The sequence below is a fragment of the Bufo gargarizans genome, chromosome 5 (genome assembly GCF_014858855.1).
Source record: "Bufo gargarizans isolate SCDJY-AF-19 chromosome 5, ASM1485885v1, whole genome shotgun sequence".
Taxonomy (NCBI): domain Eukaryota; kingdom Metazoa; phylum Chordata; class Amphibia; order Anura; family Bufonidae; genus Bufo; species Bufo gargarizans.
The window spans coordinates 230,750,458-230,777,809 of record NC_058084.1 but is presented as its reverse complement, the minus strand read 5'-3'; the positions used below and the strand labels follow the sequence as shown (position 1 = coordinate 230,777,809).

At 46.5% G+C, this 27,352-nt stretch overlaps 1 protein-coding gene across 1 annotated transcript in view; it reads left to right on the top strand.

Annotated features, from left to right (window-relative positions):
- The window catches only part of CCT5 (chaperonin containing TCP1 subunit 5), a 161,989-nt gene that overhangs the window by 76,588 nt on the left and 58,049 nt on the right, over positions 1 to 27,352 (top strand). Inside the window, exon 7 of the mRNA XM_044295129.1 lies at positions 25,490 to 25,609. Coding sequence (XP_044151064.1) covers positions 25,490 to 25,609 — 120 coding nt within the window. The remainder of the gene's footprint in view (positions 1 to 25,489; positions 25,610 to 27,352) is intronic.

Sequence of the window (27,352 nt, the reverse complement as noted above, 5' to 3'; positions counted from 1 at the left end):
CCTTTTATTGTTTTAATATTGATGATTTTGGCATACAGCTCATGAAAACCCAAAATTCCTATCTCAAAAAATTAGCATATCATGAAAAGGTTCTCTAAACGAGCTATTAACCTAATCATCTGAATCAACTAATTAACTCTAAACACCTGCAAAAGATTCCTGAGGCTTTTAAAAACTCCCAGCCTGGTTCATTACTCAAAACCGCAATCATGGGTAAGACTGCCGACCTGACTGCTGTCCAGAAGGCCATCATTGACACCCTCAAGCAAGAGGGTAAGACACAGAAAGAAATTTCTGAACGAATAGGCTGTTCCCAGAGTGCTGTATCAAGGCACCTCAGTGGGAAGTCTGTGGGAAGGAAAAAGTGTGGCAGAAAACGCTGCACAACGAGAAGAGGTGACCGGACCCTGAGGAAGATTGTGGAGAAGGACCGATTCCAGACCTTGGGGGACCTGCGGAAGCAGTGGACTGAGTCTGGAGTAGAAACATCCAGAGCCCCCGTGTACAGGCGTGTGCAGGAAATGGGCTACAGGTGCCGCATTCCCCAGAAACAGCGGCAGAAGCGCCTGACCTGGGCTACAGAGAAGCAGCACTGGACTGTTGCTCAGTGGTCCAAAGTACTTTTTTCGGATGAAAGCAAATTTTGCATGTCATTCGGAAATCAAGGTGCCAGAGTCTGGAGGAAGACTGGGGAGAGGGAAATGCCAAAATGCCTGAAGTCCAGTGTCAAGTACCCACAGTCAGTGATGGTCTGGGGTGCCATGTCAGCTGCTGGTGTTGGTCGACTGTGTTTTATCAAGGGCAGGGTCAATGCAGCTAGCTATCAGGAGATTTTGGAGCACTTCATGCTTCCATCTGCTGAAAAGCTTTATGGAGATAAAAATTTCATTTTTCAGCACGACCTGGCACCTACTCACAGCGCCAAAACCACTGGTAAATGGTTTACTGACCATGGTATTACTGGGCTCAATTGGCCTGCCAACTCTCCTGACCTGAACCCCATAGAGAATCTGTGGGATATTGGGAAGAGAAAGTTGAGAGACGCAAGACCCAACACTCTGGATGAGCTTAAGGCCGCTATCGAAGCATCCTGAGCCTCCATAACACCTCAGCAGTGCCACAGGCTGATTGCCTCCATGCCACGCCGCATTGAAGCAGTCATTTCTGCAAAAGGATTCCCGACCAAGTATTGAGTGCAGAACTGAACATCATTATTTGAAGGTTGACTTTTTTTGTATTAAAAACACTTTTCTTTTATTGGTCGGATGAAATATGCTAATTTTTTTAGATAGTAAATTTGGGTTTTCATGAGCTGTATGCCAAAATCATCAATATTAAAACAATAAAAGGCTTGAACTACTTCAGTTGGTGTGTAATGAATCTAAAATATATGAAAGTCTAATGTTTATCAGTACATTACAGAAAATAATGAACTTTATCACAATATGCTAATTTTTTTAGAAGGACCTGTATAGTAATACCTACTAAATTAGTTATTGCTTTACATTCCCCATATGTCTTCTTCATGTTTGGATCATTTTGGGAATGACATTTTATTTTGTGGGGATGTAACAAGGGTTAGAAGTTTAGAAGCAAATCTAGAAATTTCTAAGAAATTTTCAAAAACCCACTTTTCAAGGACCAGTTCAGGTCTGAAGTCACTTTGTGAGGCTTACATAATAGAAACCACCCAAAAATGACCCCATTCTAGAAACTACACCCCTCGGGCGCATGGCAGGGCGCAGAAGGAAAGGAATGCCATACGGTTTTTGGAAGGCAGATTTTTCTAGACAGTTTTTTTGGACAGCCCCCCTGATGCACCCCTAGAGTAGAAACTCCCAAAAAGTGACCCCATTTTATAAACTACGGGATAGTGTGGAAGTTTTGTTGGTACTAGTTTTAGGGTACATATGATTTTTGGTTGCTCTATATTACACTTTTTTTGAGGCAAGGTAACAAGAAATAGCTTTTTTGGCACTTTTTTTTTTTTACTCGCAACATTCATCTGACAGGTTAGATCATGTGGTATTTTTATAGAGCAGGTTGTCACGGACGCGGCGATACCTAATATGTATACATTTTATTTTTTATGTAAGTTTTACACAATGATTTCATTTTTGAAATACAAAATATTTATGTTTTCAGTGTCTCCATCGTCTGAGAGCCATAGTTTTTTTTCAGTTTTTGGGTGATTATCTTGGGTAGGGTCTAATTTTTGGTGGCATGCGATGACTGTTGGCACTATTTTGGGGGTGCATATGACTTTTTGATCGCTTGCTATTACTTTTTGTGACATAAGATGACAAAAAATGTTTGTTTTTTTTTGTTTGTTTTTTTACGGTGTTCACCTGAGGGGTTAGGTCATGTGATATTTTTATAGAGCCGGTCGATACGGACGTGGCGATGCCTAATATGTATACTTTTACATAAAAAAATAAAATAAAGTTTTACACAATGATTTCATTTTTGAAACAAAAAAATCATTTTTTAGTGTTTCCATAGTCTAAGAGCCATAGTTTTTTCAGTTTTGGGGCGATTATCTTGGGTAGGGTATGATTTTTGTGGGATGAGATGACTGTTTCATTGGTGCTATTTTGGGATGCATATGACTTTTTGATCACTTGCTATTACACTTTTTGTGATGTAAGGTGACAAAAAAATTATTTAGCACAGTTTTTATTTATTACGGTGTTCATCTGAGGGGTTAGGTCATGTGATATTATAGAGCTGGTCGATACGGATGCAGCAATACCTAATGTGTATACTTTTTTTTATTTATGTAAGTTTTACACAATAAATATATTTTTTGAAAACAACAAAAAATCATGTTATTGTCCCCATAGTTTTTTTTTATTTTTTGGGCCATTGTCTCATGTAGGGGCTCATTTTTTGCAGGATGAGGTGACGGTTTGATTGGCACTATTTCTGCGTACATGCAGCTTTTTTATCACTTTTTTTTATTACCTTTTTTGAAAAGTAAGGTGGGCAAAATTTACATTTCCTGATAGTTTTTACAGTGGAAAGTAATATGACCGTTTTATAGATCAGGTCGTTATGGACGCTGCGATACCTAATGTCTAGTGTATTTTTTTATTTTTTTATTTTTATTCAGTGATTTATTTTATTTTTTCTATCTTTACTTTTTTTTTTTTTTTTTTGACCCAGACCCACTTGGTGCTTGAAGATCCAGTGGGTCTGATGTCTGTATAATGCAGTACAATACACTATATAGGGTATTGTCCTGTATTTTATTTACACTTTGTCTGAACAGATCTATGCCTTTAGCATAGATCTGTTCAGCACCATGGACAGCAGGATGCCTGAGAAGGCATCCTGTTGCCATGGGAACCTTCCCGATCTGCCACAACTGAGCTAACTGGGAAGGAGGAGAGCTCCTCCCTGACTTAACACTTTCCATACAGCGGTCCCTACGGACCCTCACATCGCAGCCATGTCAGCCGTTTATACCAGAGTGTCAGCACTGTGCTGACACTCTGGTATAAACCACTGACCACCAAAGAAAATTCAAGAGGCGGCGGGCGATCGCGATCCCGCCTGCCGCAACTCCCGCACCGCCCACAACCCGCCCCGCCGACATAAATCAGTCAGCGGTGCAGGGGGGGTTAAAAATATTTTAGTTGGTGACAGTTTAATGCCATGACGAGTATACTCGTCATGGAGCACTAAGTATCAGTACTCCAGGACGAGTATACTCGTCATAGTTCCTGAACATGTTAAAGGTGATGTCTTTGTCTGCTAGTGGTCTGTATCTTGGGTTTAGAGATATATAGATATAGATATAGATAGATATATATATATATATATATATATAGAGAGATATATATATATAGATATATATATATATATATATATATAGATAGATAGATAGATAGATATAGATATATATATATATAGAGATATATATATAGAGATAGATATAGATAGCGATCTCGCTCTCGCTCGCTCGCTCTCGCTCGCTCTCGCGGCGCTCTCGCGCGCGCGCTGCTTCGCGCTCGCGATCGCCGCCGCTCTCCGCGCTCGCTCTCGCGCGCTCGCTCTCGCGCGCTCGCTCTCGCGCGCTCGCTCTGCGCGCTCGCTCTGCGCGCTCGCTCTCGCGCGTCGCTCTCGCGCGCGCTCTCGCGGCGCGCTCTCGCCGCGCGCTCTGCGCCGCGCTCTCGCGCGCGCGCTCTCGCGCGCGCGCTCTCGCGCGCGCTCTCGCGCGCGCGCTCTCGCGCGCGCGCTCTCGCGCGCGCGCTCTCGCGCCGCGCTCTCGCGCGCGCGCTCTCGCCGCGCGCTCGCGCGCGCTCTGCGCGCGCGCTCTCGCGCGCGCGCTCTCGCGCGCGCTCTCGCGCGCGCTCTCGCTCGCGCTCTCGCGCGCGCTCTCGCGCGCTCTCGCGCGCTCTCGCTCGCGCTCTCTCGCGCGCTCTCTCGCGCGCTCTCTAAAAAATTATTTGTTTAGATACTGTTCTTTTCAGGGTAATGTATTTTGTTATTTTAGGATGATGTGCTTCATCTGTTAACAGTGGGATTGTATTTGCAGTTGTTGTAGTCTGAGAATCTTTGGTGGTTAAGACTCTCAGACTACAGACAACTGCAAATAATACAGTCCCACTGTTAATATCAACAACAGATGAAGCACATCATCCTAAAATAACAAAATACATTACCTTGAAATGAAGTAACAGTATCTAAACGAATCAGCTATATCGTTATAAATAAGGAAACAGAAAACGCACCAATAACGCAGTGAAATCACAACATAAATACCACAGCGTTTTTTGCTTTTTATACATTTATATATACACTCACCTAAAGAATTATTAGTAACACCATACTAATACGGTGTTGGACCCCCTTTTGCCTTCAGAACTGCCTTAATTCTATGTGGCATTGATTCAACAAGGTGCTGATAGCATTCTTTAGAAATGTTGTCCCATATTGATAGGATGGCATCTTGCAGTTGATGGAGATTTCAGGGATGCACATCCAGGGCACGAAGCTCCCGTTCAACCACATCCCAAAGATGCTCTATTGGGTTGAGATCTGGTGACTGTGGGGGCCATTACAAATTCTAACAGTCTATTCAGTAGGACTATCAGCTGTGTATCCACCTGACTTCTCCACAATGCAACTGATGGTCCCAACCCCATTTATAAGGCAAGAAATCCCACTTATTAAACCTGACAGGGCACACCTGTGAAGTGAAATCCATTTCAGGTGACTACCTCTTGAAGTTCATCAAGAGAATGCCAAGAGTGTGCAAAGCAGTAATCAAAGCAAAAGGTGGCTACTTTGAAGAACCTAGAATGACATATTTCCATTTCGTCCACCATGACGGCTCTACTATGAGATTGATCCTTGACCTCTGTAGGGGCAGGAACACTGTTTAAAAGGCCACCAACCACTCTCACCCTCAGTATTTTCTGTCCCTTTGGGGTCAACCACACAGAGAGCCCTCCTGATGGAGGTGAAGAAAGTTTTATTATTTTTAAAGTACCAGAGGATTCGGTCCTCTTCCCCTGCCCTCCTGCAGTCTGGTCCAAAGCTGGGCTGGGGAGACATATGGAGCTGATCTCAAGCCTGTCGCAGGAGCCTGTATCCCTCCCCACAATGCGGTCTCCCTTCCCTACATTGAGGAAGCTGACCGCAGGAAAGCAGGAGCATGCTGCGCGCGACTCTGGAGGAAGCCTCAGTCTCTCCTAAAAAAAAATCCTGGGAGGCAGCTATGTTTAGGGGTAAAACCAGCATAGCCGCAACATCGGTCGCAAAATCTGTTTTTGGCTTAACGAATTAGAAGAGCATATAAAAAACAAGACCCCTAAAGAGGAAATATTGAACTCTATCCCACTAAAAAAAAAATATGGGGGGCAGTATACTCAATAAAACTTCACTTTTAATATCATATAGGAGATAAAACACGGCCCCTACTTAGGTACAACGAGTAAGACGTGTATGCCCTTGACCTGTAAGGGTGACGGGGCAGAGACCATTACAATACAGACAAACCGTGTTGGTATATGTAACCTGCTAGCCCTATTGCCTCCCTACTTGTCCTAGTCCACCCTATCAAGTTTTTCCAAAAAGCCCCGCAAGGGGTGGCCCAGACTGGAACTCTGTTCCTGTATGGTAAGCCCTAATGAGGCCCTAACACAGATCCTCGTCCCTTAGAATGATACACATAAAAAACATATACAAATTTAGAGATATAAACCCCACTTTAAAGGCCCTCAAGGGATATACTCGTTTCCCGACGCGTTTCTTCAGTGGATGCCCCAGGATTCGTCAAGGGACACGGGGCAGAGATGATGGTTATCCCTCCAGGCTGGTTAACCCAAAGTTTAGTAAATGGCCTGTGCACTAGCTGCAGCCAGTATGTGGCTGAGTTTGCTACGTCGCTGTGGTCGGCATATGGCTCTGAATCCACCTCCAAGCGGGACCCAGGGTGGTGGTGTCTGCAGTGGTGGGGTGACCCCGTCCTTTGGTAAAACTTGATAGGGTGGACTAGGACAAGTAGGGAGGCAATAGGGCTAGTGGGTTACATATACCAACACGGTCCTACTGGTTTTTCCATATATACACACATATATATTTGTCCAGTCCATCGTATGCACGGTTTGTCTGTATTGTAAATGTCTCTGCCCTGTCACCCTTACAGGTCAAGGGCATACATGTCTTACTCGTACGTTAGTAGGGGCCGTGTTTTATCTCCTATATTATATTAAAAGTGGTTTTATTGAGTATACTGCCCCCCATATTTTTCTTGAGTTGTACTGTTGAGCAGTATTCAGGGAGGCGGCACTGCCTCTCCTGATCGACCATCTTATATCGATCTCTATCCCACTCCTCAGATCTGCCACGGCCTTTTTGGCGGATGCTTCGGCGGAATCGGTGAGGTTTGCCGCTAAGGATGCGGCCCTCGCCAATTCTGCTAGAAGGGCATTGTGGATGAAAGCTTGGGGAGGGGATAGAGCATCAAAAGCCAAGCTTTGCTCTATAGTATTTTTTGGGGAATATGTCTTTGGACCAGTATTAGACTCCATCCTGGAAAAGGCTGCAGATAAAAAGAAGGGGTTTCCAGAAGAAACTAAAAAGAAGCCCTTTCGTTCCTTCAATTCCCAAACTAGACCCTATAGGGGCAAAAGGAAGGGGGGTAGGTGGAGTTACAAAAAAGGGGGAAAAGGCAGAGGGTTCCTTCTTAACCCCCCAGAATAAGCAGTCAAATAAACAATGACTCCAGAGTAGGGGGAAGACTGCGGAATTTTCTGTCCCAGTGGGAATCCATTACAAAAGATCCATGGGCCTTAAACATAATTCGGGATGGCTACCGGATAGAATTTTCCTCAAACCCTCCAAAGAAGTTCAAAATAACCTCACACGGCCCAAAAATTATAGAAAAAAATCTGGCAAGGTGTCCTGCAGCTTATAGACTCGGGCATTGTGACAGAAGTCCTAAGTACGGAAAGAGGAAGGGGTTACTATTCCAGTTTAATTCTGGTACAAAAACCAGATGGTACCTTCCCCACCATTATAAATTTAAAGGGACTAAACAAAGAGCTCACATACAGGAAATTCAGGATGGAATCCGTAACATCCATCATTCCCCTGATCAGAACAGGAGACTTCATGACGTCCATAGACTTAAAGGACGCGTACTATCAGTAAAAAATTCCTCAGATTCACCCTAGTGGACAGTTCAGGAGAAGTAAAACACTTCCAGTTCACTGTGTTACCCTTTGGAATCTCATCTGCACCAAGGGTATTTACGAAACTCGTAGTAGAGATGATATCCCCCCTGAGAGCAGAAGGAATAAAAATCTTCCCATACTTGGACGATTTTCTGGTCCTAGAACCCTCAGAGCGGGAAACAACCAGCATTACCAGAGATCTGATGTGCAGATTTTCAGACCTGGGTTGGGTAATAATCTCTTCAACCAAAATGAAATTTCTGGGAGTGATCCTGGATTCAGTCTCCCAGGTTACATCCCTCCCTCAGGAAAAAATTACGTCCTTTATGGACAAAACAAAAAAATTCCAAAGTCGATCCCAGTGCTCCATTCGCAGTGCCATGAGCCTCCTAGGTGCGATGACTTCCTGCATAACAGCAGTATCTTGGTCTCAGGCCCACACCAGGATTTTCCAGTCTTGGATCCTGAGAAATTGGGACAAGAGACAGTGCTCACTATAAAAAAGAATCCCCATTCCAAAGATCCAGAGATACAAATAAACACGGATGCAAGTGGTACAGGATGGGGAGCGAAAATAGGCTCACTAAATTACCAGGGCACTTGGTCAGGCGCCATGACAAAATGTTCGTCAAATTACAGAGAACTGAGGGCAATCTGGGAGGTGCTGAAGGTGTCGCAGGACAAGGTCTCCGGAAAACACCTAAAAATCCTTTTGGACAATGTAACAGCCGTCGCATACCTGAAACATCAAGGGGGCACAAGATCAACAAGCTTAAAAGAATTGGCAGAAAAAATATTTTCCTGGGCCGAAAAAAATGTTCTTTCCATCACAGCTATCCATTTAAAGGGTACAGGAAACATACAGGCGGATTTTCTCAGCAGAATAACCATAGATCCGGGAGAATGGGCCCTAAACTCAGACGTATTCGATCAGATCACCATGAGGTGGGCGACAGACGCATTTTCAGGCGACAGAAAATGGCGACAGACGCATTTTCAATCAGGTGGACTTGGGATCTAGCCTACGCCTTTCCCCCTTGGCCACTAATACCCAGAGTACTGCATAAAATAAGGTCGGACCCAATAACAGTAATACTGGTTGTCCCATACTGGACAAAAAGAAATTGGTTTCCAGTACTAAGAGCTAGCTCTGGAAGAACCCTGGATAATTCCCCCCCCCCCCCCCCCCATAGGGTAACATTTTTTCTCAGTGCCCAATTCTTCACCAGAATCCAGGTCTGTTCAAATTATCAGCCTGGATCCTGAACACGAAGTCCTAAAAAGCAGAGGGCTATCAGAGAAGGTTATAAATACACTTAATCTGCGATATATCTTAAGATATGGAAGAGATACTCTTCCCCAAATATTGAAAAAGTTCCAGACTTTCTCCAACAATGGTTAGATCTGGGCCTTAGACCAAGTACTCTCAAAGTACAGGTCTCTGCCTTGGGGGCTTGTTATGATACGGACCTAGCCAGTCATAGGTGGATAAGGAAGTTGAGGCCTTCCCTAACCCCTAGGACGCCTCAATGGGATTTAAACTTGGTCCTGAGAAATATTACAGGTTCACCTTTTTCTCCTAGCCAGGATATATCACTCAAACGCCTATCATTAAAAGCAGCCTTCCTAGTGGCAATTACTTCAGCCAGACGACTGGGCGAAATCCAGGTGCTGTCCTGCAGGGAACCATACCTTACCATCTTCCCGGACATAATAGTTTTACGTTTGGATCCGGGTTTCCTCCCGAAAGTGGTGTCGGACTTTCACAGAGACTAAGAAATTATTCTTCCATCCTTTCCCAAGGACTGTCCATCACAAGATCAGTTCCAGCTCCTGGATGTTCGGGATACTGTCATACAGTACCTAGATTCAATAAAAGAATGTAGGCAGGATGATGATCTTTTCATTCAATAATCTTTTCATTCAGTAAGTCCAAACAAGGGGAAAAAGGCATCCAAAGCCACCATTGGAAGATGGATCAGATCTACTATTTGTTGCTATCAGAAGTCGGGTCTAAACAGCCCCACAAATATAAAAGCTCACTCTACAAGAGCTATGGCTTCTTCGTGGCAGAAAGAGGAGGTGTCTCCCTAGACAAAATTTGTAGAACGGCCACCTGGTCGAATATAAATACCTTTATCAAACATTACCGAATTAATGTGTCGGCTTCTGCGGACTTAACCTTCGGTCAGAAGGTTCTGCAGGCGGTTACCCACCCTATTTAATAATCTGGTAGTTCTCATAGTAGAGCCGTCATAGTGGACGAAATGGAAAAACCGTAATTAGACTTACCGGTAATTCTGTTTCCTTGAGTCCACCATGACTGCCCAGTTCCCCCTTCCCTGAGATAAATTAAGGCTGCACCCACTTGGTAATTTGGAAAGCATTGAGGGTGAGTGGGTGGTGGCCTTTTAAACTCTGTGTGTTCCTGCCTCTACAGAGGTCAAGGTTCAATCTCATAGTAGAGCTGTCATGGTGGACTCAAGGAAACAGAATTACCGGTAAGTCTAATTGCGTTTTTTTCAGTTGTCACACTTTTTTGTTATGTATATAATTCCACATGTGTTAATTCATAGTTTTGATGCCTTCAATGTGAATCTACAATTTTCAGAGTCAAGAAAATAAAGAACTCTTTTTGAATAAGAAGGTGTGTCCAAAATTTTGGTCTGTACTGTATGGAGAAATAAAGAGAGAGATGCACAGAGAGAGAGAGAGATGCACAGAGAGAGAGAGATGCACAGAGAGAGAGAGAGATGCACAGAGAGAGAGATGCACAGAGAGAGAGATGCACAGAGAGAGAGATGCACAGAGAGAGAGAGAGATGCACAGAGAGAGAGAGAGATGCACGAGAGAGAGAGAGATGCACAGAGAGAGAGAGAGAGATGCACAGAGAGAGAGAGAGAGATGCACAGAGAGAGAGAGATGCACAGAGAGAGAGAGATGCACGAGAGAGAGATGCACGAGAGAGAGAGAGATGCACAGAGAGAGAGAGAGAGATGCACAGAGAGAGAGAGAGCACAGAGAGAGAGAGAGAGATGCACAGAGAGAGAGAGATGCACAGAGAGAGAGAGAGATGCACAGAGAGAGAGAGAGAGAGATGCAGAGAGAGAGAGAGAGATGAGAGAGAGAGATGCACAGAGAGAGAGAGATGCACAGAGAGAGAGGAGAGATGCACAGAGAGAGAGAGAGATGCACAGAGAGAGAGAGAGATGCACAGAGAGAGAGAGAGAGAGATGCACAGAGAGAGAGAGAGATGCACAGAGAGAGAGAGAGATGCACAGAGAGAGAGAGATGCACAGAGAGAGAGATGCACAGAGAGAGAGAGATCTGCCGCACAGAGAGAGGAGAGATGCACTAACAGAGATAGATAGAGAGATGCACTCACAAGAGAGAGAGAGAAGATGCACGCACCGAGAGCGATGAGAAGAGATTCACGCAAAGAGAGAGAGAGATAGATTATGCCCAGAGGAGAGAGAAGAGAGATTGCAGAAGAAGAAGATGCACAGAGGGAGAGAGAGAGATGCACAGAAGAGAGAGAGAGATAACAGAGAGAGAGAGAGAGATGCACAGAGAGAGGAGAGAGAGCACAGAAGAGAGAGAGAGAGATCACAAGAGAGAGAGAGATGCACAGAGATGAGAGGATGCACCGGAGAGAGAGAGAGGCACAGAGAGAGAGATGCACCGAGAGAGAGGAGATATGGCACCACAGAGAGAGAGGATAGATGCACGCACAGAGATGAAGAGAGAGATGCACGCACAGAGGAGAAGATATAGATGCACCCACAGAGAGCAGAGATATGCAGATAGAGAGAGATGCCAAAAGAGAGAGAGAGAGATGCACAGAGAGAGAGAGAGATGCACAGAGAGAGAGAGAGATGCACAGAGAGAGAGAGAGATGCACAGAGAGAGAGATGCACAGAGAGAGAGAGTGCACAGAGAGAGAGAGATATGCACGCACAGAGAGAGAGAGATGCACGCACAGAGGAGAGAAGAGATGCACGCACAGAGAGAGAGAGAGATGCAGAGAGAGAGATGCACAGAGAGAGAGAGAGATGCACAGAGAGAGAGAGAGATGCAGAGAGAGAGAGAGATGCACAGAGAGAGAGAGAGAGATGCACAGAGAGAGAGGAGATGCCAGAGAGAGAGAGAGATGCACAGAGAGAGATGCACAGAGAGAGAGATATGCACGCACAGAGAGAGAGAGAGAGATGCACGCACAGAGAGAGAGAGAGAGATGCACACAGAGAGAGAGAGAGAGATGCACGCACAGAGAGAGAGAGAGAGATGCACGCACAGAGAGAGAGAGAGAGACACAGATAGAGAGAGAGATGCAGAGAGAGAGAGATGCACAGAGAGAGAGAGAGATGCACAGAGAGAGAGAGAGATGCACAGAGAGAGAGAGAGATGCACAGAGAGAGAGAGAGATGCACAGAGAGAGAGAGAGAGATGCACAGAGAGAGAGAGAGAGATGCACAGAGAGAGAGAGAGATGCACAGAGAGAGAGAGAGATGCACAGAGAGAGAGAGATGCACAGAGAGAGAGAGATATGCACGCACAGAGAGAGAGAGAGATGCACGCACAGAGAGAGAGAGAGAGATGCACGCACAGAGAGAGAGAGAGAGATGCACGCACAGAGAGAGAGAGAGAGATGCACGCACAGAGAGAGAGAGAGAGATGCACGCACAGAGAGAGAGAGAGAGATGCACGCACAGAGAGAGAGAGAGAGAGATGCACGCACAGAGAGAGAGAGAGAGAGATGCACGCACAGAGAGAGAGAGATGCACGCACAGAGAGAGAGAGAGATGCGCGCACAGAGAGAGAGAGATGCGCGCACAGAGAGAGATGCGCGCACAGAGAGATGCGAGCACAGAGAGAGATGCGAGCACAGAGAGAGATGCGCGCGCAGAGAGAGATGCGCGCGCAGAGAGAGATGCGCGCGCAGAGAGAGATGCGCGCGCAGAGAGAGATGCGCGCGCAGAGAGAGATGCGCGCGCAGAGAGAGATGCGCGCGCAGAGAGAGATGCGCGCGCAGAGAGAGATGCGCGCGCAGAGAGAGATGCGCGCGCAGAGAGAGATGCGCGCGCAGAGAGAGATGCGCGCGCAGAGAGAGATGCGCGCGCAGAGAGAGATGCGCGCGCAGAGAGAGATGCGCGCGCAGAGAGAGATGCGCGCGCAGAGAGAGAGAGATGCATGCACTCCAAAGAATCTTCAGTGAAAAAGGATTTATTCACCCAAAGGGTGGCACAAGCGATGTTTCGGCTCTCACATGAGCCTTTCTCAAGCATTGATAAGAAGTGAGCAGGTTACATATAAAGGTGTACCAATCAAAATAATTAGTGCTTCAACTTAATTAACACTTACAAATAAATCAACAAAGAAATGTTACAAAGTGAAAAGCATACATCCAGTTTGTTATAATGAACAAAGTGACACGTGCAGTAAATACATAAAGTGCATAGTGTATCAAAATTACATATAATTCCTCAAAGTCCATAATTATTCTCAGCTGTATTATACAAAACGTGTTAATCACATAGATCTTAATAATGCACATGTGAGGGGGGGAAAAGGAGGGAGGGAATCAGTTGATTGATACCTGGTATAGTGCTAGCGACCCCGTAGACCATCGCGCTGTACAGCGCGTCCTTGTAATCCCTCTGCGCATGTCCCGATAGGCTGCTGCGTCATACTCAAGCACGTGCCATATTATTAGCGTATATAGTTGTATATGGCAATGCTCCCGTATCTGGTATGTGTGTGTATATATGTATGTGTGTGTGTGTATGTATGTATGTGTGTGTATATATATATATATATATATATATATATATATATATATTATTATGGGAATGTTGCGCATGCGCCCTGTTCTTCTGACAGATGCATAGGATGCCGTGGGTCATCACGGAGTGCACCGCTTACATCACTGATATGTGACCTTGCGACGCACGTGCGCACCATGGCTGGCGCTTGAGCCTATCGGGACATGCGCAGAGGAATTACAAGGACGCACTGTACAGCGCTATGGTCTACGGGGTCGCTAGCACTATAGCAGGTATCAATCAACTGATTCCCTCCCTCCTTTTTCCCCCTCACATGTGCATTATTAAGATCTATGTGATTAACATGTTTTGCATAATACAGCTGAGAATAATTATGGACTTTGAGGAATTACCGTATATACTCGAGTATAAGTCGAGTTTTTTGGCACATATTTTTGTGATCAAAAAGCCCCCTCGTCTTATACACGAGTCTAGGTCTTGATGGCGAAAATGCGCAAAAAAAATCGCATTCAAATTTTCGCATAAAAATTTGCATTAACTGGTATTTTCCCAAAAATCGAATATTTGCTTTAGTTGTTTTTTGTACTTTTAGTTGTTAATACCATATTGTTTTTCTTTGAAATAAATATTCAAAAACCTTTAACCTACTGATGCCTCAATGTAATTTTATTGGTACGGTATCTATTTTTATTTTTGAAATTTAACAGTAGCTGCAGCATTTCCCACCCTAGTCTTATACTCGAGTCAATAATTTTTCCCATTTTTTGGGGGTAAAATTAGGGGCCTCTGCTTATATTCGGGTTGGCTTATATGTAATTTTGAGACACTATGCACTTATGTATTTACTGCACGTGTCACTTTCTTCATTATAACAAACTGGATGTATGCTTTTCACTTTAACATTTCTTTGTTGATTTATTTGTAAGTGTTAATTAAGTTGAAGCACTAATTGTTTTGATTGGTACACCTTTATATGTAACCTGCTCACTTCTTATCAATGCTTGAGAAAGGCTCATGTGAGAGCCGAAACATCGCTTGTGCCACCCTTTGGGTGAATAAATCCTTTTTCACTGAAGATTCTTTGGAGTGCAGTCCGATTTTTCTATTCCGTATTAGTGGGTAAGCACCAGTTACCATACTCGGACAGTGCACCCATCTTTTACTGTTTTTTGGCTTGGTGGTACTGCTAGTTAATAAAAAATAATATATATATATATATATATATATATATATATATATATATATATATATATATATATATATATATACAGTCATGTGAAAAAATTAGGACACCCTTTGAAAGCATGTGGTTTTTTGTAACATTTTTAATAAAAGGTTATTTCATCTCCGTTTCAACAATACAGAGAGATTAAAGTAATCCAACTAAACAAAGAAAACTGAAGAAAAGCCTTTTCAAGATCTTCTGTAAATGTCATTCTACAAAAATGCCTATTCTAACTGAGGAAAAAGATAGGACACCCTCACATGTATTCCCTCTTAAATTGGCTCAGATCTCACACAGGTATATCACACCAGGTGCACATAATTAGTAGATCGTTACTCTGCATGTTGAATGAGGCTTGCCCTATTTAAACCTCAGACATTTAGTTTGGTGTGCTCCTGACTGTTGAAGTGAGAGTGAGCACCATTGTGAGAGCAAAAGAGCTGTCAGAGGACTTCAGAAAAAAGATTGTAGCAGCCTATGAGTCTGGGAAGGGATTTAAAAAGATCTCAAAAGATTTTGAAATCAGCCATTCCACTGTCCGGAAGATAGTCTACAAGTGGAGGGCTTTCAAAACAACTGCCAACATGCCCAGGACTGGTCGCCCCAGCAAGTTCACCCCAAGAGCAGACCGCAAGATGCTAAAAGAGGTCTCCAAAAACCCTAAAGTGTCATCTCGAGAACTACAGCAGGCTCTGGCTACTGTTGATGTAGAAGTACATGCCTCTACAATCAGAAAGAGACTGTACAAGTTTAACTTGCATGGGAGGTGTGCAAGGAGGAAACCTTTGCTTTCCAAGAGAAACATCGAGGCCAGACTGACATTTGCCAGAGATAAAGTTGACAAAGACCAGGACTTCTGGAATAATGTTCTTTGGACAGATGAGTCCAAAATTGAATTATTTGGACACAACAGCAGAGGACATGTTTGGCGTAAACCAAACACAGCATTCCAAGAAAAGAACCTCATACCAACTGTGAAGCATGGAGGTGGAAGTGTCATGGTTTGGGGCTGCTTTGCTGCAGCAGGACCTGGTCAGCTCACCATCATAGAATCCACGATGAATTCTACTGTGTATCAGAAGGTGCTTGAAGAACATGTGAGACCATCAGTTAGAAAATTAAAGCTGAAGCGGAACTGGACCATGCAACATGACAATGACCCAAAACATACTAGTAAATCAACCAAAGATTGGCTGAAAAAGAAGAAATGGAGAGTCCTGGAATGGCCAAGTCAAAGTCCAGATTTGAATCCCATTGAGATGCTGTGGGGTGACTTGAAAAGGGCTGTACGTGCAAGAAACCCCTCAAACATCTCACAGCTGAAAAAGTTCTGCATTGAGGAGTGGGGTAAAATTTCCTCAGACCGATGTCGAAGACTGGTAGATGGCTACAAGAACCGTCTCACTGCAGTTATTTCAGCCAAAGGAGGTAACACTCGCTATTAGGGGCAAGGGTGTCCTATCTTTTTCCTCAGTTAGAATAGGCATTTTTGTAGAATGACATTTACAGAAGATCTTGAAAAGACTTTTCTTCAGTTTTCTTTGTTTAGTCGGATTACTTAAATCTCTCTGTATTGTTGAAACGGAGATGAAATAACCTTTTATTAAAAATGTTACAAAAAACCACATGCTTTCAAAGGGTGTCCTAATTTTTTCACATGACTGTATATATATATATATTATTTTCGATCTATCTCTAAACCCAAGATACAGAACACTAGCAGACAAATGCATCATCTTTAAGTCGAAATAGATTTGACCTTGCATATCTACACAGCCGATTTAGTTACTACAAATAAACACAACCTTAACCCCTTCAGGATCTTGGACGAGTATACTCGTCCTGGCAGTAAACTGTCACCATGGTGACAGTGCTGAGTGCCGGCTGTCACACACAGCCAGGCACCCAGGATCAATGCCGAGGGCAGCCAGGCTCAATGCTGACTCTGTACGGACCGCGGTATGGGAAGGGTTAAGTCAAGGAGGTCCCTCACTTTGCCATCGGGGAGCTGCTGTGCCTTTGCAGCCCCCAGATGAATGGAGGGACAGACTGAGGGAGCTCCCCTCCTTCACCTTCCCCGTCTGCTCAGTTATTGCAGACGGGGAAGGTTCTCAGGCGTCCTGCTGTCCATGGTACTGAACAGATCTATGCTAAACGCGATATTATTCGCTTTGGCCGTGTCCCAAAATAGGGTGTGGTTATCTTGGTGCTCCCCATTGGTAGTTACAAAATCCCACCACAACCCCTTTAATTGAAGGAGAAATTCCTCATCCGTGGCTAAATAGCTAGGCATGCGCCATATGTAGTCTGTACCTCCTAGGTATATTCTCCAATAGAGATAGTGACACCAGGGCATGGTCGGTTATTAACATATCCAGTATCTCTGCTCTCTGTACTCTCCCCGTCAGTCTTGGTGAGATTAGTGCATAGTCTATTCTAGACCAACACTGATGAGCGGAACAGAAATGGGTAAACTCCCGTTCCGTTGGGTTCAAATGCCTCCATATATCTATCAGGGTTGTAGACTGCAATAAGGGCTCAAGTGTCAGTCTCTGCACGGTTGTTCCCCGTCGCTGTAAATTTTCAGCAACCCCCCGCCTGCAGTCCTCTTGGATATTATGGACTGCGTTCAGGTCTCCCATCAGTATCGTGTTTCCTAGACCCTCCTGTAGGACTTTCAATTCCAGCTCAGAAAAAAAACTGGGTTGCAAAGAATTGGGTCCATATATATTAAACAGTGTCAGCCTGCCTACATCCATATCCAGAACAATTTTCAGTAGTCTTCCCCTGTCATCTGTCAGTCGATAAAGCATCACATCTAAGCTTCTTGTGTATTAAGATCATCACCCCCGCTTTTCTCCCGTCTGAAGGGGAACCATATATTTGTCCCACCCACATGCGTTGCATGCGCCAAAAATCACCCTCCCCAGGTGTGTTTCCTGTATCAAAGCTATATCGGCAATTAATTTCTTGAGGTGGCGCAAGACCATAATCCTTTTATAAGGGGATCTCAACCCTCTTACATTCCAAGAAACCAATTTCATAATTAAGTTAAAGCGTTTTAAAGTTATCACCACATAAAGTGACACTGGTCAGATTTGCAAAAAATGGCCTGGTCCTTAAGGTGTTAAACGATGCCCAAATGAATCACTTGGACACAAGCAGGGATACAAAACGCACCTCTGTTTTTTAAAACATCTAATGCAAATAGACCTATATGACAGAAGTGGACTACGAATAGAATGAGCAAACCCTCCCCAAACTAAAATGTATAGTAGAATGAACTTTATACCCAAACAAACCTAGCTGTTTCCATCAAAATATACATAATGATACACTATATATCCCTTGTTTTTTTTATTTTATTATTATTATTATAAAGAGCCTATTGCTTTCTTCACCAATACTATCACTAATGTGAGTGATGCCCAAGGACTGATTTCAATATGGAAATCCGGTCCACTTTTTAGCCAACCCCAATCAGCAACATGGCCACACCCCCAAAGTGGCTCCCCCAAACCACTAAAGAACCAAACAAGTGCAGTGGATTACATGGGATATATCTTGTGTAAACACCCAAAAAGTGGAAGACACCCTGCCTCCTACAGTTGGTAACTCTACACGGGAGCTCTACTGGGGTACTATATACGAATGAACTACACCTACAGTAATAGATAGAGATATATCTATCTATCTATCCCCTTTCAATTTGTTTTTGTTTTTTTACTATTCTCAATTTTATTATATTTTTTTCACTTCTTTTTACCTACTTTAAGGGTAATTTCACACTAGAGTTTTTATTTTCCAGCATAGAGTTCCGTCAAAACGGCTCAATGCCGGGAGAAAAACTCGGTTTTATCCCCATGCATTCTGAATGGAGAGTAATCCGTTCAGGATGTCTTCAGTTCAGTCATTTTGACTGATCAGGCAAAAGATAAAACCGCAGCATGCTACGGTTTTATCTCCGGCGAAAAAGTCTGGCCTAAATGCTGGATCTGGCGTGTGTGTGTTTTTGTTTTTTTTTACATAGGAATGTATTTTCCATAGGCATTCAAAATACCGCACTATATGTTCTATTAACTAAATATATTTTATCATATATGGTCTCACTGCACACTATATTTAAACACTGTATTTATATAACATCAACATCCACTTATAGAAACACCTCTCCGCAGCTTCAGGTGACAGAGTGCCTGTACCATTCCAAATACTTTCACAATTGCGGCAAAGTGGTCCGGCAAGCAGTTCCGTCAATGTATGCCATCTGATGGCATTTGTGAGACTGATCAGGATCCTGATCAGTCTTAAAATTCCTGATCAGTCAGAAAAATGCATTGCAGCATGGTACGGTTTTGTCTCCGGCCAAAAAAAGGACTTGCCTGAATGCCGGATCCGGCATTTTTTCCCATAGGAATGTATTGGTGCCGGATCAGTCATGCGCAGAACGGAAAAAGGTGAAAATAATAAATGCCGGATAACACGGGAAAGACGGATCCGGCATTTCAATGCAATTTTCGGACTGATCAGGATACTGATCAGTGTTACAAATGCCATCAGTTGGCATACGTTTTGCTGGATCCGGCAGGCAGCTCTCTCTGCGCGCAGTGCCTCAAACACAGTCCGCCCCCGCGACCCCCCCAGCCTCTCCTAATCCCTGGCGCAGTCTGCCTGCCCAAATTGCAGCTGCCTCTGGTAGAGACACCCCCCCCCCCTGCTAGGGATGTCCGTTCTCACACTAACACGCGGTCCCGTAAGCGACCTTGTACGGTCTCTGCTGACTCCTGGTCTTCCTCAGCTTCCTCGGATAATTTCCCGGATAAGTCTGAGACTGACAGATTTCTTTTTCTGCCGCTCCTGGGGACTCCTCTGCTTCTGATTCGGAATCAGAGCTGTGCTCGGCGATGTCTGCGGACATACAGGATCTCATCAAAGCCGTCCGGGACGCGCTCCATGTGCTGGACGATCCTTCTTCCTCCTCTCAGGAGTCGGTGTCCTTCCGCCGTACTAGACGATCCACTGTGGTTTTCCCGAATCATGAGGATCTCTATGCATTTCTGGCAAAGGAGTGGGGTCACCCTGACCGGCGTCTTCACCTTACCAAGGCCTCTGATCTCCCTTATCCTTTTTCTGAGGAATCCGTCAATCTTTGGACGGTGCCTCCTCAGGTTGCTCGCCTGGCGAAAGCTACTACCCTTCCCCTGGCTGATGCGGCTTCCTTGTCGGATCCTGCTGACAAACGGGTCGACTCTTTGGCTAAGTCTGTTTTCGTGGCAGCGGGTGGTGCCACCTTCCGTCCTGCGTTTGCTGCTTCCTGGGTGGCTAAGGCCTGCACTATCTGGGCTAAACAGCTGGTCCGAGCCTTACCTCCAGACTCGGTCCAGGGGTACCTGGCAGTTCTTGCATCTCAAATTTACCAGGCGTCCAAGTTTCTTTGCAATGCCTCTATGGAATCAGCCCGCCGCTCTGGCCGTGCAGCCGCTAACTCTGTGGCCATCCCTCGCACCATCTGGCTTCGTTCTTGGGCGGCGGATTCCGCCTTCAAGAAGGCTCTGATTTCCCTTCCTCGGTGGGAAGCGTTTGGAGGAGCTCATCTCTGAGGCCACTGGCGGTAAGAGTTCTCTTCTCTTCTTCCCCAGAACCAGCCTTGCCGCCGTCGCTTCCCTGGGTCCTCCCCCCGCCCAATCAGACAAGAAGTCCACCAGGCCTTCCTTTAAGGCCAAGCCCAAACCTGCTCGCCCCCAGTCCACTAAGCCTCCTTCCGCATGCCTCGGTCCAGGTGGGAGGGCGCCTGCTCGCCTTTCAGAATGTCTGGCAAGAAAATGTGGAAGATGCTTGGGTCCTGGAGGTGGTTTCCTCCGGATACAAGATCGAATTTTCCGATCTTCAGTCATCTTCCTCACGTCGTGCCGCCCCCCAGGTCTCCCTTTGCTCTCTAGGAGTCATGGTTCTGGAGTCAGAACGCTTTTGGGGTTACTACTCAAATCTGTTTACGGTTCCCAAGAAGGGCGGTTCGCTACGGCCAATACTGGACCCGAAGGCGCTCAATCACTTTGTCCGGGTCCGTCATTTTCGTATGGAATCCTTCCGGTCGGCGATCTCCTTGGAGGCGGACGAGTTCCTGTCTTCCATCAACATCCAGGACACTTATCTGCACGTCCCCATTGCCCTCTCCCATCAAAAGTTCCTTTGCTTCGCGGTGGGTTCTCTTCATTTTCAATTTGTCGCCATGCCCTTCGGCCTGGCCTCCGCTCCGAGGGTTTTCACCAAGGTGCTAGCGCCTCTTATGGCCCTTCTCAGGGCCAGGGGGGTCGCCTTGGTGCCTTACCTGGACGACCTTCTGATTCGGGCACAGTCATTGGAGGACAACCTGTCCAGCCTACACATCACCCTCTCAGCTCTTGCCCAGTTCGGGTGGCTCATCAACCACTCCAAGTCCTCTCTCATCCCATGCCGGAGGATGCTCTTTCTAGGCATGATTTTCGACACTCGCCTCGGGCGGGTGTTCCTTCCCCTGAAAAAGATTGCCTCTCTTCAGGCGGGGGTGACTCGTCTCCGCGACCCGTCCTCTCACCATCAGGATGTGCATGCGCGTCCTGGGGAGGATGGTGGCCTCGTTCGAGGCCATTCCCAATTCCATTCCCGACACCTTCAGTTGTTCATCCTGTCCAGGTGGGACAAGTCCCCGACTGGCCTCGATCGCTGGATTCATCTCCCTCCCCAGCTTCGCCAGGATCTCGGACAGTGTCCCTGGGCTGGTCCTTCCTTCCCCCCAGTTGGCGAGTAATCACGACGGACGCCAGCCTCTCGGGTTGGGGGGCGGTCTTCGGGTCTCTCACTGTCCAGGGTCTTTGGTCTGCTCAGGAATCTTCCCTGCAGATCAATGTTCTCGAGCTCCGGGCGATTTTCCTGCCTCTGTCTCACTGGACCCCACGTCTCCCCGGTCTCCCGATCCGGCTTCAGACAGACAATTCCACTGCCGTGGCCTACCTGAACCACTAAGGGGGCACCAGGAGCGTGATGGCCCTAAAGGAAGCCTCCCATATCCTGAGGTGGGCGGAGAGGCATGTCTCCGTCTTCTCCGCCGTACACATCCCCTGGGGTTGACAATTGGGCGGCAGACTTCCTCAGTCGTCAGCGCGTTGACCCGGGCGAATGGGCTCTTCACCCAGATGTGTTCCTCCAACTTTGTCACCGTTGGGGAGCTCCGGACGTGGATCTCTTCGCGTTGCGCCTCAACCACAGGCTCCTGCGCTATGTCGCGTGATCCAGGGACCCTCAGGCTCTCGCGGTCGACGCCCTAGTTCTGGTTTGGTCTCAGTTCGACCTTCTTTACCTGTTTCCGCCCCATTCCTCCCCTGCCCAGAGTACTCAAGCGTCTCAAGGCAGCCCGTGTTCCGGCGATCCTGGTGGCTCCGGATTGGCCCCGCAGAGCGTGGTACGCAGATATGGTGTTTCTGCTTGCCGACATTCCGTGGCGACTTCCCCTTCGCCACAATCTTCTTTCTCAGGGCCCTCTGTTCCACCCGCATTTACCTCAGCTTCGTTTGACAGCTTGGCTGTTGAGACCGTGGTCCTGAAGTCCCGCGGACTCTCGGATTCGGTCATCCAGACGATGCTTCACGCTGGCAAACCCCAGTTCACCCTTTTGTTTCTCCGTCCCTAACATGTTTGCTTTTCTTCAGGCCGGTTTTGAGAAGGGTCTTTGCCTGGCTTCTCTCAGGGGTCAGATTTCGGCCCTATCGGTCCTCTTCCAGCGTCCTGTGGCCTTGCAGGTTCAGGTTAGGACTTTTCTGCAGGGTGTTGTCCGTCGAGCCCCTCCCTTTCGTTTTCCGGTGGAACCGTGGGATCTGAATCTCATCCTCGACGCCCTTCAGTCTTCACCCTTCAAGCCCTTGGCAGAGATCTGTCGTTTGTCTCGTTTAAGGTGGCCATCACCTCCATCCGCCGGGTCTCCGAACTGGCGGCGCTTTATTGTCGTTCACTTTTCCTGGTGTTCCATCAGGACGAGGTGGTTTTGTGCCCAGTTCCCTCCTTTCTCCCGAAGTTGGTCTCCTCGTTTCATATTAATGAGGAAATCGTCCTTCCTTCCTTCCTTCCTTCCGCCCTAATCCTTCTCACTCTAGGGAGAAATCCCTCCATTGCCTGGATGTTGTCCGGGCTCTTCGCCTGTATCTTCGTCTCACGGAATCCTTCCGTCGCTCTGACTCTTTTTGTGGTCCCCTCGGGCCCTCGTAAGGGTTTGCCTGCCTCCAAGGCCACCATCTCTCGCTGGGTTCGGTTGGCCGTCAAGGAGGCCTTTGTCGCTAAGGGCCGTGCTCCCCCTTCCAGGTTGACCGCTCATTCGACTCAGGCTGTTGGGGCTTCCTGGGCGGTGCGTCATCAGGCATTGGCTTCCCAGGTCTGCAGGGCCGCCACCTGGGCGTCAGTTCACACTTTCTCTAAGTTTTGCCATATCCATTCTCTGGCTTTTGCTGACGCAAGGTTCTGCAAGCAGCTGTGCTTTAGATTGGCAGCATGGCATTTTTTCTTCCCTCTCTCGGGGACTGCTTTTGGACGTCCCATGGTGCTGTGTCCCCCAATGCCATGCATGAGAAAATGTGAGTGTTCATTTTCTGCATGTCGATCTGTACTTTTTATTGATGGCATTCTGGTGTGTGAAGGACTTTTTAATCATTTATTAAATTTTTTGTGGGAAATGAAGCGACAAAAAAATGGATTTTTTGTACTCGCCGTAAAATCCTTTTCTCGTAGTAGGCATTGGGGGACACAGATCCCACTCTTCTTTAGTTTCTTCTTGTTTGTGGTCCCGGCATTGCCTGCGTGATCGTCGGGTCTCCCCAGTTGAAGACTTGTTGGCTTTCGGTTTTCTTCCTTTTTGGTTCAGGTGTGGTGTTCCTACTGCTTTTGTACCGACTGATCTGTCTCTGCTCTGGCAGAGGGGTATAGCCCACCTGGAAAGAGCCAACACTTTTTTTTGTTTCTAGTGTCAGCCTCCTAGTGGCAGCTGGGCATATACCCCATGGTGCTGTGTCCCCCAATGCCTACTACGAGAAAAGGATTTTACGGTGAGTACAAAAAATCCATTTTTTTTGTCGCTTCATTTCCCACAAAAAATTTAATAAATGATCAAAAAGTCCTTCACACACCAGAATGCCATCAATAAAAAGTACAGATCGACATGCAGAAAATGAACGCTCACATAGCTCCGTACACATAAATGCACCAAAAGTTATAGGGGCCATAAGGTGGGAAAAAAAAATGATTTTTATTTTTTTCTAAGGATTTTTCTCAGTATCAAAATACAAGAAAAACTATACATGTATACATGTTTTGCCAAATTAGCACTGACCTGTAGAATGAAAATAGCTGGTCAGTTTTAGCAAACATTGTATGAAAAAAATAAAAGTTAAAACTGTCAGAATTGCTTTATTTTTTCCCAATTCCACCCCATTTAAAGTTTTCTGCCACATAATCTGCTGCGTTTGCGGCACCTTAAGGCCCCTTAAGGAGTATCACGCTCCGGACTCGCAGTGTGAGTATGCAACAGCTCCCGCCCTGAACTCCCAGAACTGCCGGGGTCGCTTAGTATTATATTGATTTATGATACTATGTAACACTTAGAATTCTTGAATGTATTGGATAACAGTGACATAATGCTGCCAGTCTTATTCAATGCATTCCAGAACTGTAAGGGTTACATGGCATCATAAATCAATATAATGCTATGCGACCCTGGCAGTACTGGAAGTTCAGGACGGGTGCTCTCCCTGACATGGGGCTCATGCACACGACCGTATGCCCTCCAAGATATGCGGGCCATGTGTCCCAGAGCGGCATACATCGGGAGCGCACAGCATCATAAGTTACTATGATGCTGTGCACATCAGGCTGCCCGTGGGACTATTGTCCTGCACTCATATGATATTATGATTGCGGGACAATAGGCTTGTGGGGGCCCGATTTGCACAGTATCATGGTAACCTATGATGCTGTTCACTTCCGTGCGCATGATGTGCACCGCTTCGGGACATATGGCTTGCTCACAGACTGTATGTCTCGGGTCTTGAAGGGCATACGGTCGTGTGCATGAGCCCTTATGCTGCAAGTCCGATTCGTGGGACTCACTTGTGTGAAAGGAACCTAAGCTGCTGCCAGTAAATTATTAATCCTTCCAGGCTTATTTTTCTTTTTTTTCTTTCTTTTTTTTTTTTTCCTCCCCACCTTTCAAGAGCTATGTTGGTGCTGCTCAGCAAGCTCTTAGACCATGTGATGCCATGTTCAGTCACAGCTCAGTCCCATTCAAGTGACTGGGGCTAAGCTGCAATATCTAGCACAGCCACTATCCAGTGGACTGCGCTGTGCTTGTTAGACTGTGAAGACGCTTCACTACTTACCAGAGCACCGTGGCCTCTTAAAAAAAAAAAAAATCTGATCAGTGGGTGCCTGGAGTCTGACCCCCCTCATTTTTAAATATTATTCATTGGTATAAAAATCCCAGGCAAACAAATTTAATTTTCTGTGCACAGTCATATGAAGGTTAATTTTTGTGGTTTGTATTGTGTGTTTTGTTTGTTTACCGAATTCACTGTGCGCTAAAAATGAAATTAGACCCTTCTTCTGTGGGACAGAACAATTATGGCAATACCAAATTTTTATATAGCTTATGTTTTACTACTTAGATTTTTATTTGCATGACCATAATCTATTTAATTTTTTTTACTGTACTTTTGTCTCATGCAACAGATTTGTAAATTCTGGATTTTTAGGCCATTTGTCTTATTTTTGGTTTGCAGATTAAAGATACTGGTGCCAACCTTGCCATTTGTCAATGGGGCTTTGATGATGAAGCAAATCATCTCTTGCTTCAAAATGAGCTGCCTGCTGTCCGTTGGGTCGGAGGGCCAGAAATAGAGGTGAGGTATCGAATAGCTGTATAACGTAAGATTAATTTATCCACAAATCCCTTTTCTCGTACATTCCATTGGGGGACACAGACCATGGGTATAGCTTAGAGGTATTACTAGGAGGGACACTATGCAAAAACAAAGCTCCACCTCCTCAGGCTATACCCCCAGACACCTCCAGGAGGACTTCAGTCTTTGCTTAGTGTCCGTTCAAGGAGGTTGATGCTTATTCTTCTCCTGTTTGTTATTTTTTTCTGTTTTCAGATGGGGACGCAGGTCAGCATGGCGCTTTCCTGGCCCCCGTGGAGTGTCTGCCACCGTCTTTGGACGTTTCCTGGCTACCTCCCATCCCCCCACAGAAGAAAAGTGGATCCAGGCTCAACATGTCAGCTCTGGCATCCCACCAGCTGCTGGGACACCTGCTGCCTACCCTCCACCAGAGCACTGTTCTCCTAGATTGGAGTCAGAAGTCTGAGGAGGTGCATCCCTGCTGGTCTGGACATCGAGGGAGCATGCTGAACAGATAAGTATTGCCCATTCCCTCTCCCTCCCTCTGTGTCATTTTGTCTGTGGCTCTTCTTGGGGCCGACCTGGGTGAGCTTGAGAAGGATCCTGATGGGGGCATTTTCCTTTGGGGGACATTTTGGGCTCTGGAGTACTGGCAGTCCTCTTCCCCTTTAAGCTACCCCAGGGGGCGGCGACCGTTACAACAGGGGGGGAACGGCGGTGTGGGGACTCGGCGCCCATAGCGCTTCTCATGTACTTCAGGCCGTGGCCGCAGCGCCCGCCGGCAGGCCGCTCCTCCATGTCTTTATTAACCCCTGCTGCGCCGTGTGAAGGCGACGGGGTGTTTTTTCAAAACGCGCTTGCGCTTATTTCGCGCCATGGCGCGTTCGGGGGGGGGCGGAGCCTCGGCATGCCGCTCTGTCTCTCCTTACACCGGAGACTCTAAGCTCGCGCCCGTGCAGCTCCTCAACTCTCTACACCGGAGACTTCTTCTGCTAGCGTTGCCTGGGTGGTAGGATTTCAGCTTGCCCAGCTCCTGATCTTTGCAGCAACTGGTAGGAGATCTTTTACTGTGGGTTTCCATCATGCCAAAACCTGGGGCACTTAAATCTGCCAAGGCTTCCTCTCAGCCTCCTTTGGGGTCATGCAAGGTGTGCCTACTGCCCTTTTCTGCCTTTGGTACCTGTGACTCGTGCCCTGCTCCTGGACAGGATCAGCCTCCTTCTCTTGCTTAGCCCAGTCCTCCCTCTGCCCCTGCGGACCCGGCGGTACCCGCCTGGGCTTCCGCCATGTCTAGTGCGGCAGCGGATCTGGCCCTAGTTGCCAAGGCAGCCATGTCCTTCATGGAGTGTATGGCAGCTACTACTCCAGTAGCATCCACCGCTCCATCTCCTCTGTGATTCTCACAGGGGGCGTCTGACGTCTAAGAGGCAGCGTGAGCGGCAGCATTCCTCGTCGGATGACTCTGCTTCTAAGTTCCCCCCCCCCCCCCCCCGCCTTGAGGCATGCCCGGTTGACTCTCCCTCTCGTGGGGAGCGCAAATCCGAGGGGGAATTGTCCGGATCGGACGAGGTCACAGAGCGGGAACCCCTGCCTAAGCTTTCCACCATGGTATCCGAATTGGTGGAGGCTGTCCGTGACACTTTTAATATCCTAGGAGATTCCACTCCCTCCACTAGTCGGGAGTTATCCCTTTTTCCACCTAAAAAGCCGGAGTCCGCGGTGTTCCCCGTTCATGAGGAATTC